This window comes from Serinus canaria, chromosome 1, assembly GCF_022539315.1.
Source record: "Serinus canaria isolate serCan28SL12 chromosome 1, serCan2020, whole genome shotgun sequence".
Lineage (NCBI taxonomy): Eukaryota > Metazoa > Chordata > Aves > Passeriformes > Fringillidae > Serinus > Serinus canaria.
This window is the reverse complement of record NC_066313.1, coordinates 43,495,312-43,507,308: the sequence shown is the minus strand read 5'-3', so window position 1 is coordinate 43,507,308 and position 11,997 is coordinate 43,495,312. Positions and strand designations below refer to the sequence as shown.

General features: G+C 42.0%; 1 protein-coding gene across 1 annotated transcript in view; it reads left to right on the top strand.

Annotated features, from left to right (window-relative positions):
* The first annotated feature begins 262 nt into the window (after positions 1–262).
* The window catches only part of ZDHHC20 (zinc finger DHHC-type palmitoyltransferase 20), a 49,267-nt gene continuing 37,532 nt past the window's right edge, over positions 263–11,997 (top strand). Inside the window, exon 1 of the mRNA XM_050971355.1 lies at positions 263–453. Within this exon, the coding sequence (XP_050827312.1) occupies positions 336–453 (118 nt within the window). The 5' untranslated portion in view covers positions 263–335. The remainder of the gene's footprint in view (positions 454–11,997) is intronic.

The following is an 11,997-nucleotide window of genomic DNA, read 5'->3' as shown; positions in this document are numbered from 1 at the left end:
GGCTGCCCTGGCAGGTCATAGAGTCTTCCTCTCTGGAGAGATTCCAAACCCACCTGGACGCATTCCTGTGTCACCTTCTCTAGGTGACCGTGCCTTGCCAAGGGGGGCTGGACCGGATGATCTCCAGAGGTGCCTTCCATCCCTTACCATTCTGTGGTCCAGAGGCGTTCCGGCACCCCGCGAAGGGGGCGGTGGCGGGCGCTGGGGCCGCCCCTGTCCCGCCCACTGCGGCCCGCCCAGGGCCCGCCCGGGGCCGGCTCCGCAGCGGCGGCCGGAGCTGCAGCCGCCGCCCGCCCGTCGCAGCGCCGGCGCTGCCGCGGTGCCCGGCAGGGAAGATGGCGCCGTCCCACGTCCTCAAGTGCTGCCAGAAGGTGCTGGCCTGGGTGCCCGTGGCCTTCATCGCCCTGGTCGTGGCCTGGTCCTACTACGCCTACGTGGTGGAGCTCTGTGTGTGTGAGTGGACCGGGAGGGTCGCGGGCGCCGGGAGCTGCCGGCCGGGCGGGCAGGACCCTCCGCCGGCCGCCTCCTCCTCCCCTGCGCCCCGCCGGGCTCGCTTCTCCCCGCGCCCGCCTCAGGCTTTCGCTCAGGCGGCGGAAGGAGACCCTGCCTCGGGCGCTCCCTCCGGGCCGGGCTTACCTGTTGTCCTCCCGCCCTCAGGTGCCTCATGGTGGCGGGGTCCCGGCCCGGGGCCGCCTGTGGAGGTCCAGGGGAGAGGAGGAGGCCCAGGGTGCTTCGTCTGGGGACAGGGACTGCTCGAGAGCTCAGCCCCTCGTGTCTCCTCGTGAGGAGTTTCCCCTCTATTTTGCTGTTGTTCATCCATCTGATCTATCAAATGACTCCTTAAGGAGGTATAGGGGGTTCCCCTCTCTCCTTTTCTTTCAGAAGCCCGGGGCCGTTGAAGTATTATGAGGCTGGAAACATCCAATTTAAGCGGGCTGGGGAAAGGATTTAGGTCTTACGGGGTTTTGTCAGGCCGTATCCAGGCTTTCTGGACGAGTGCTCGTCTTTATATAAATCTGACTTGCAGCAGATGTCGGTAAGGGCGATATTTACCCTTTGCCGTCTTCAGGAGGAAAGTTCCTTTCAGGAGGATGTTGGCTTTCCCTGGGCAGGGTAAATGGAGGGGAACTGTGATGTGCAGTATTCATCAGAATTGCTGAAACTTGGAAGCAGCATAGGAAAAAATAAGGAATGGATTACTGAGCATTTAGCGTGTTTAAGTAAGGAAGCTGAAATGAGGAAGAACCTCAAAAGCACTAAGAACTATTTTAAGCTACACATAGGTCTGTCTAGTGTCTGCAAGTCCTGGTACTACTTCTTACTTGTGTAAACTACATACTTTGATATCCCTAGCTAGAAAAAAAAATGTTTGCATGTACTTTGTATCTTGGTAAACTGGTATAGACAGCCTTCCATTGACAATCATCAGTTTGGTTTTTTTCTGCAATGACTTAGTATTTTGGATAACTTTTCTGTATGCTGATCTTATTTCACAGCTTTTTGTATATGGAGATCTAGACCAGAACATGAACCACTGGCACAAATGTTATTTAAACTTTAAATAGTAGAGACATAGCTGTAAAATAATGCTTGTTGAAGTACTGTGTGATATGTTGACATGAGATACACTGGCATATTTGCAGCCTATCCAAACTTGCCAAATAACTATTTTTCAGTTGTCTATGTGAATAAATAGGTTTTCTAGGAAATCATGCTTCAAACTAAACATTTGAAAACAAATTTGAGTCAGTCTACTGGAGGTCTGGGGCATGGATGGCTGTAACAGTAGTCCTGAAAGGGGCTGTGTGAAGTTATTGACTCACATTTTACAAGTTTTCTGTACCCTCTACAGTTTAATTAGTATGACAAAAGGCAGATTAGGGCTGTTTTTAAACAAAGAACAAAAACTCAGGGATTAAGAGGCTTGCCCAGGGTCGAACAGGTGGTCTCTGCTTGAATTGGGAACAGAGCCTCAAGCTCTGAGTCCCAGCTTTGTGTCTTGATCACAGAATGGGTCAGGACTAGGTGCTGGTGAATGATTTGTCCATCATGAACATAGAGAAGTTGAAAAGAGCTCTTCTGAGTTCATTGAGATTTCGTTTGTGAGAAAATTTTGAGAAGATTGGCTCCTGTTGAGGCAAGAGCTTCTGTGTCTCTAAGTCTGGCTTCTAGAAGACTGGCACTTTCTGCTCTCAAATCAGCTCTATTAATGTCTGTGCATACAGGCTTTTAAGGAAAAGTGTCATTTAATAAGCAAAATATTTACTGACTTCTGTTGCTGCCACTGAATTTTTCAGTTGTTACTTGTGTAAATCATGCTCAAGGACCAAGGATTTTATTTGTCTTGTGAGTTTTTTCTGTTGTGACTTTGGAGGGTTTTGGTTTTTGTTGTTTATTTTTAATCTGTTGAATTTTATTTATACTCCTGAGAAAAAGTCATCTCACCAAGTGAGAGGAAAGGGATTTTGGGTTTGGGTCTTTTTGGCATTGTGGGTTTTTCCCTTTGCATGTTTTTACTCTGCGGTTGACTTCAAACCGTGGTTGAGCGGATTTAGAGCAAAATACAAGGTTTTCTGTTTGTCTTGGCAGGTAGGTTTTCTTCCTGCTGGTGCTCCCTATATTCTGTTTGTTTTGGGAAGGACAGGACTGTGTGCTATGAGGAAGAGCAAGGATGTGCCTCCAGCACACAGTTAATAAATGAAGCAACGCTGGCCTTTGCCGGTGTTCACATGGGGTGGGTGCAGAAGCAGGGATATGGCTCTGGTAAGAGGCTGATCTGTGCCTACTAAAGGAAAGAGAGATGGAGGAAGGGAAGCTTTAGAAATGAGGAGACACAATTGAAAATTTCGAGAAAATACTGGGTAAAAGAGAAATTGAAACCCCACAGACATCAGTGTCTTTTCAAAGTTTATTCTTAAAAAAATCAATAATTGTTCAGATGTGATGCTAACAAGGAAATAGGAAGAGGGAAAGCCTGTATTTTCCCAATTATTACTTCTTCCTGTTTTGTTGGGTTTTTTTCCCTTGTAGTCTTTGGTCATTTATTAAAGGTTGAACATATATTCAGTTAGTAGATCAAGTGGGGAGCCAGGATTAGTGTAGTATCATGATGATGAAGTTGGGGCTGCTTCTTTTGTCACCTCACCCTTTTTCTTTCAGTTTTGCTTCTCTGTACTGCTTGCCCCACCCTCCTCTGGTGGGGTGCTCACATATTGCTCAATTCTTTTGGTGTCTGATGGACTCAGGCTTCTCTGTAATTCACTCCTAGTATGTGTTTACTGGATTATGCCTCTTCTATAACCCTAAATTATATTACTTACACACTGGCTGTGAACACTGAGGAGGACTGGTGTGGATAAGATGAAAGGAGACTCATGAGCTCGTCTATTGTTTTCCTCCCATGGGAACTGCCAGCATCGTTCTGTCTCTCTGAAGATGTTGAACACGGGCTTGTTTAGACCACTACTGCTGTGCAGTTGTGATCCATCAAGTAAATTAGCTATTAAGCTAATTGGAAAGGTGAAAACAGCCAAATGTGTGTAAGTTGAGGGAATGTCAGCATAGTGTAAAAGTTCAGTGAATATGTGTAACTCAAGGAACTACAAAAGACTCAAGGCAGGTCTCAGAGGGCTTTTTTAAGTGTTTTGAAGTAGAAAAATCTGACTGAATACTTTCTTAGTAGATTATTTCTTCTTTTCACGCATAACTTGCCCAGAGCTCTGTTTGCAAGAAAACACACCTAGCAATACAAAAAGGATGTTGTAAAATAGCTTTTTGTTAGTTTGAAACCATTTAATGTGTTCCTTCATGTAATCAAAACATGTTTTGCTTTTAACATTGCTTTTGTAAACAATGGCTATATTATGTGCTGCTGAATTGGACTGATTGTGTTTGCTTACCACATCCCTCAGATGCTCAGAAAGAGTGAAACACTTCTCTCGCGGTTCGCTTTCATTTATGGCTGGCTTGGATCTTATTATCTACCCCAAATGTTTTTGTAGGTGCTGGGCTGTAGTGCAGACTGGTTAGAGGGTGGTCACACGACACTGTTTTGCCACATGTAGTAGGTGGGTGAAGGCAGCTTATTTCTTACAAGCAACCCTTTTGCTGAAACACTTGCAGACTTTGGTAGTGCAGTCTTGCACTGAGAAAAAGAGGAGTGAGTTAACTTTGAGTTGTTTGTAACCCCTAACTAAAGTGTTACGACTGGTGTTATTAAAAAAAGCTCAAAATCCTGATCAGGTTAGCTTTTTACTTCTATACTGAAGTAAAAAGCCAACCTTTTCTGAAAACATTTTCTGAAAATCACAGTCCTGACTCTTCTCTTGAGTCAGGAGTTTTCAGGATAATGACTTTTTTACATATTTAGTAGGCTTGTGAATGAATGAGTGTTTTCAGGCCTCAGGGTCTGCAAAGTATGGAGAACTCTGATTTTGAAAGCTATGGGAGAAACTAGTTGTGTATTCTTTTCATAGCATCTAGTTGCAGAAGGTATCTTTTTTTTTTTGATACAGTGTAATGTCTGGGGTGTCTAAAATCCTGGCAAACAAAGCACTTTGTAATTTAGAATGCATAACTTCATGTTAGTACAAATTATATTCCTTGCTGTTCCAGGAGACTGCAATGTCTCTTGTCAGTAGGGAGCTGGATCTGATTTCCCCAAAGCACGGCCCTTGTGAGAAGCACATGGTGATCCCTTGTAACGCTCCCCATCTGAAGAGTCAGTTGCCTAAACAGAGAGAAGGTAATTCCATCTGCCTCCTCCGAAAGAAATCTCTACTGAAAATGCTAATGCAATATCTCTCAAGCAATGGCAAGGTGATACCAGCAGCAGTTCTGATTTCTAACTACAGAAAAAGCTGAAGTATCAGCACTGAGGTACAACATTTGCATGTTAAACATGTAAAAGGCATTCCCGTAGGAAAAGAGGGTCACCTGTCAATAAAAGGAAAGCAAATTAAACAGGTGAGATCATTAATTAGTTAACTATGTTTATGGGCCTCTCATGAATTTAAAAATACAGAAATTGAACTACTCTGCATACACTTAATTTTGTTGTAATCTCTTTGCATAAGCATGCATATTATCATCTTAAATGAGAATCTTTTCTGTTATTATAAATAATTAGAATTCCTGTTGAGGTGGTCAGACTGGATACAGATTATTAGAAAACTAAGTGCTCAGCTGAGGAGAAAGATTATCTTCTATGGTGCCTTGCACTGTGTTGGTCATACTAGTTTATAGGGACAGGTGGACATGTGCCTTTTATATTAAAATGCAATCTGCTCTCTTGGCAGTCCACTAATGAAAAAAATTGTTCCAAGTGCAACAGCCTGGTTTCTTGAGGAGTTATCTTGTATCTGCTCTTTCTTCCGACATTAGAAGGACTCCATCCCTCTTTTCTCTCCCTGCCCTCTGTCTGCAGTGCCTGCCCCAGCCCCTGCATCTGCTAAACCATTCCTGACAGCTCTGCAGCAGTTGGCATCTTTCCTTGATTCCTAATTAGTATCTGGTCAAAAAGAAGTGTGGTGCAGTGACCAGTTCAGTGTTGCCTAGCATGCTCAGGGGACTAGGCAGAAAATGAGCAGCTGAGCTCTGAGCAGCTCTCTGCCAACAGGGAGTTTGGGCTTGTCTCTTCTGCTGTCCAGCAGCTTTGATGTGACTTAGTGGTGCATACTTTGTGTGGGACCTACCCTGAGCCTCAGCACTTGTCTGAAACTGATCCGTGGGCAGGATGGGTTTGGAGTAGGGTAGAAAAGGGGCTTACTTAGGGAAAGCAAGGAGCTGAGTAAGTGTCTGAGCTAAAGTAGGAGCTCTTCCTGTGGTTTTACTTTCTTGTAGCCATGATCACTCATTGCTGCAGTGCTTCCTGATTGCCTTCTATATGTGGACTATAAAACTTTTCTTCTTGCTTTGAAAGGGCTTGGATACCATGAGTATTTAATGTTATGGAAAATAACTTCTCTCAGTTTTTTCTCTGGTAATAGCACTAGGAGATTTCTGTATGCCTGTAGAGTTGGAAGAGTGATCTAAATGTCACTTTCATTTTTAATCAGGAGTTTTATATTCCTTTGTCACTTATGAGTCTCTGTTTTCCTACAAGATGCTATGGATAAAAGGACCAGAATTTCAAGCATGTATTTTCAGTAGACATTACTTTGAGGTCATTGACCCTCTACATACAGTGAACTTCAGGTTCTTCTGTCTGTTGAAATTTCAATAATTAAAACTTTGTTCTCTACTGACTCATATTTTTATGAGTTAATGTAATATGCTTTTCATAATCAAAGAATTTGCAGGGTTTAAAGATGGTTTTCAGAGCTGAGTTCTCATATACCTGTGATAGTTGAAAGGCTTAGATGGCACTGGATCTGCTTTTACTCTTGGAACTTGAGACTGTGATGGAAAATGAGAGTAAGATAGATTCTAATTGTCTGCCTAAAATTGTGTAATTTTAGGCAGACAATTAGAATTTTGTGTAAGCCTGTAAATGCTGAGGGTTCATGCTGTTCATTTTTCACTCATTCAGTGCATCACTTTGTTAAACAGTTTCCTGTAACTGTGAGATTTTATGCTGGTTTAACATGTACTTTTCTTACAAGTGTTACAAACTGTAGGTTCCTGAAACGGCTTTTATGGAGTTTTGATCTCAGTCATTAACTTCTTCCAGCTGGTGCATAATCTTCTGGTAATAGGACAAGTATCAATTTTTTTTCTCATTAGAATGTATAAAATGTAACAGAAACATTTGGAAAGTAAGCACAGACCACTTTTTTTGTGTAAGCTGAATCTCCACCAAGGTGTGATTAAGTTATAAAAGAGATAATGAGATTGCAACAAATTCATTTGTTCTTTTGGCCACTTCCCCAATATTACCTCCTTCTGCTGTTGCTAAACTGTTTCCTGTGGGATGTGCTTAACTCCTTCTATCCCGCATCAAGAAACAAAAAAGCCAGTTTTTTCCCACTTTCTGCTTTCCTTCATCCCCACAATCTTCAGTGGAATACCTAATCTTTGACCGTCTTCCCTTTTCCATGCTAGAAGTCAAGCTCCCCCTCTGCAGCGTTTCAAGCTTCTGCTTTTCCTTTTTTCTCAAACAACCAAATGGCTCATCCATTCCTTTTTCATCTTTTCTTCTGACTCTTAAAATTTTCTTGTGAGATTGTCAAAGGCAGGGGGATCACAAGCAGCATGCTTTGCCTGTGCAGTTTCTGCAGCAGTCTCTCTGGTGCTGTACATGGTGCAGCGTTATCTTAAATGTGAAGCATGGAACCATTTCAGTCATGTGATCTACAGAGAAAGGGTTTCAAAGCAGCAGTCTTTTGTTTGTGGGATTTCGCTTGTGCATCTTGATGTGTGTTTGTTTCCAGTGTGGGCAATTTTTATGCATCTCTTGTGAAGTGCTAAGCACAGAGATAGCTGTTTGGGCTTTGGGGGTTTTTTTCCCCTTTTTTTAACCTTTTTCTGACAAAAAAAAATTTAGAGCTTGAAGAAATTCATCTAGAATTAGGCAAGCTGCCAGTGCAGAGAGAATGAAACAAAGTTTAGATTAAATTTAAATAACCTTGAAAGAAACAGACATTATTTGTTTGAGGAGACCTAAATACATAGTTATTGTATAAGCTGGTTTGCACTTGTGTGTGGGGGACTTAAAACTTATGTCAAGTGCCTCATCTACTGCCTTGTCATGGGTGTGAATGCAGAGAACCTGTTACTGTATCATTCTTCATGAGAAGTAGTCATTGCTTTTAGCTTTGTCAAGTTTGGATTAAAAAAAGGAGAGACGGGAAGTGTATTTCCACATATTGCTTTGTGATTGATTGAAGGATTTCACATCTGCTGGTTTGTGACCTGCAGATTTACCCTGAAGATTGCAAAGGAGATCAAAACTTGGAGCAGAGCTCTTGGAGCAGAGTGGTTTCTGTTCTGTTTTGAAAAATTCTATGTGACTAACACTCAAGTGGGTTTTTTTACAGTATCTGAAAAAGGATGCAAGGCACACATAGGATTTTTGTGGGGATGTTTTGTGTGTGTATATTTTATCTATTTAATCTGCTGCTCCTTAAGTTTCATGTTGGGGGGTTTAAATAATTGTCTTTTTAAAAAGTTTGACTTTGGCTTTGTAATTGCCTGCAGAGATATTATGGCTGTGTTCCATGGTAGAAACCTGCTGAGATAAAGCTAAAGCAGCAAGTGGTGCAGAGAGTAGGCTTGAACTTCTGTAATAATTAATAATTTAGACAAATCATAAGCTTTGGCAATGGAAAGCTTAAAGACCATTGAGTACTAGATTCAATTATTTTTTTCTCTTTAGTATGGCTATTTTCTGTTAACATCCTCAAAGCTGTAAATATCCTACGTTTCTTCCTACTTCCCACACTTGCAGAACCCTATTGCCAAGTTAAGAGTGGAAGTGGGAATCTGTTTGTGAGCAGAAACAATGATCTGGGAGGGCTTTTACGCATATGCAGGGCCTCAGGAGCTGCACTTCCATGCCTCTGGATTTGTGGTAGTCTCCCACCACGTGACAGTGCTCTCTGGAGTCTTTAGTCAAGAGATGCACACCCTGCCCCCATCCCAAATGATGTTTCTGTGTATCCTCTCAGAAGACAACAGATTTAAGGATCTGGGCCAACTCACACCTAGTTGTAGGTCTTTAGAAGCAATCACTCTCCTGATCTAACTTCCTACAACTCACTGTGGTTGCTGACTTTTGTGTTAAACCAGCAGCAGTCGTTTCTTGGACATCACAAACATTGGTTCCCACCAGAGTGCCCCACTCCAGTACTTCACCTACAACCATGTATGTTCTTGCAACTGTGTTAACTGCGGTGGGGGATAGCCTAGGAAGATGACAGAAGTTATTTCTCTCAGTAGGAGCCATGCACGCTTCAAGCCCTGCTTGTTTCTTGTTAGGCTGCATGCCAGCCCTGCTATGTTACCTCCAGTGCTTTTCCCTGGGGGCCCTAATGCATCTCCGAGGAGCAGTAGACAGAACTGTTCTCCCCTTGGCACACATTTCATTAGGATTTACAGTATTTCAGTTAATGTTCTTGGAGTCCTGACTTTATGCTTTCCAAGAAGATGTGGTGAACTGTCAGCAGGCAAGTGAGCTCTGAGGATTTTTTTTGGTTTATTTATTTGCTGGAAGCAATAGTTACTGAATGAGAGCTCTAGGATGATAGGCTGTGCTCTTTTGTATGCTTGCCTCTCTGTTAGCTCTGGACTACTAACAAAGATTTAGTCTAGATGTTCTGGAATATCCAAAAATCCCTTTGCAGTGGCTCACACAGTCTTTGTGCTGTCACTTTTTCATATTCCTAGGTAATCTGGTACTTAAATGAGACCGGGTGCAAAAAATGGTGTCCTTCTGACCTTGTCCTCTATCCAAAACTTTCTGTCCTTCTATTACCAGTGATTTTTTTCTCTGCAGCACCTGGATCTTTTTTTATGTTCCTAGGGAGTTGCTATTATTTCTTCCTTTTTGCAAAGAAGCTAGAGGGTGTAGATTTAGCTAGTCAAGGTTGTCTCAGGATGTCTCAGTCTAAGTAAGGTTTAATGTATAACATTTGATTTTACCAAAAGAACAAGCAGCAAAGCCTCCAGCATCAAAACATGGCAGCGTTTGTTACCAATCAACTGGATAAGCCATATATGAACAGATTCCCTAAATCACCATGAGAAGTCTTTAAACCTTTGTTTATTCCATAAATAGTTTTATAATTTTAAAAATACTAAATATTTATTAGTATTTAAAAGTCCAGTTTGTTGAAGACAGGAGTTCCCCATCACTATTCTCCCACAACTAACATACTTGTTTTTAAATTACATGTTTTTCAATACAAAAGTTCCTTAAAGGGCTGAATCCAGGAGCTTGGTTTATTAATATTTTGATGGGAATCCATGTAGCTTACATTACTGGCTGCTCTGTTGTCAATGTACTGCTGGCTGAAAATCAACTCTTAACATAGGCAGTTCCGTATTTAACCTCAGATGGCAAATACCAGTCCAACCTGACCAACATTGCAAACTTGAAACTTCACTTAGGGAATCTAGTGACATAATGCACGAGGGGAGGTCAGCTTGATGGGATGTCATTTCTTCCAATACTCAGGGAACTAGGTGACAGCAAAATCCTCCTCTCAGAAAACAGAGTGCCTAATACTTTGTAAGGAGATTTACAAGGAGATCTTTATCCGCAGAGTTTTGCAAGGAGATTTTATCCTCACATTTTAGGAAGCACTTGTTGCAAGCTGGACTGGTAAATAAGCAAGGAAACTGATTTTGGAAGAGTCTGAAGCCAAACATAAAGAAGGAATCTGATTAGCAAAGCAGATACCCTCCCAGCTGCTGACCATTCACTGCTGGCTGAGGGTTTAGGTCTGCAGGTCACAGCAGCTGTGTCAGGAATTTTCATTCTCCATGAACTGACACCTCTGCTCTCCTGCCAGCTGTGTGGAATGGATAAATGAAGACTTGCTTATTTTCATCTGTCTGGTGTAGAAGTAAATGGATTTACTAGTAATGTCCTCAGCCATAAGACAGTCAGCTTTAAGTGACCTTTATATTCAAGGCAGGTATTGACTGGCAGTTACAAACTGCGAATTGGTGTTCTTTTCATCAAAAAGAGTTGGCAAATTGTTAATGACTTGAAAAATGCTGTTATGAAAATGTATGTTGGTTGCGTGGGATTTTTGCTTGCTTTGGCTCTTACTTTATATGTACTGACAGGTTTTGGTATTACCTGCAGAGCAGCTGATCTTGTGCAGGGTGTGTAAGACAGCTCTGTACAACACAGTGTTTGTCAACACCAGCTGATTATCCTGTTTGTCACTCCTGTCTCTTCCAAGTGTCCTAGTAGTGTCAGCTGCAGAACTACTGGAGTTATTCCTAACACAACAAGCATTTTCACATGTGTAGATACTTGAGTGTAGTGTTACTATGAGCTTGATCTGGCCAGCCCGAGGATAAATACCTTTCCTTCAAATGCAAATGTAATTAATTAGTGGTGTGGACATTAGCTAGCTCCATTCAGATGCTTCTGAGTTTCCATGCCTTTCTGTCAATTCTGCTTTTTCCTGTTTGCTGATGTGTCAGAGAGAGCTCACTGATGCAAGTAAGAGCTCTCTTTGTCTTTCGAGAAGAAACCAGGCTTTCTTTTGGCTCTGTCTGATAGCTTAAAGACAATATTGGAAGCAATTTATGCACAGCACTTCCATGCTGCTGAGCAATAAAGCTGTTACTGTTATGATAAAGCAGAATTTTTGGTAAAAAATTGAATGAAGTCCAGTAATATGTGTAACCAGCTGAAGAAAGTGTGTTGAAGAAATTCTAGGGTTTAAAACTCATCAAAATGCAAATAGAATGAGAAGTGTCAATAGTAATTAAATAGCCAAAGAAAATCAAGTTACATTAGGGGGGTTTTGAGCAATTATGGTAAATTGAAGGTGAGTAGTGCTTCTTGGGGAATGGGGCTTTTCAGGGACAGCAGACCAGGTGTATTGCTGGAGCTGAATGCTAACTTCATATTTAGAAAAATCCTTTAGTAATTTGGGCTGATACATCTCTTAATACACAGTAGTTGGTGCGGATGCAAGTGTGGGATTGAGGTTAAGACCTGGCCACACTTTCTTCTGCACGTTGACCAAGTGTAACTCTTGGTTTTGAAATTATTTTAAAAGTGCAGGCTCCCTTGTTGAGAAGACCATTAGGACACCTTTGGTATGACTTCCAAGAATATTTTATAGATGCAGCAGTAGGGAGCCATCTGTGGGATTTTGGGGGTTCCAGAAGTCAGCTGCCTTTGTAGCTATGTTTTTGAACTGTGTAAGTGGTAGCACAGAATTTACTGTTCTCACAATACGTGGCAGAAATCTTCCCAGTTGTCATAGCTAAATTCATTGCTAAATGTAACTCAGTACCCAAGAAGTATCTTGCATTGCTTATGCTAATTTCTGCTGTAGACTGGTTGTATTTATGCATGTACTCTCTGTATTG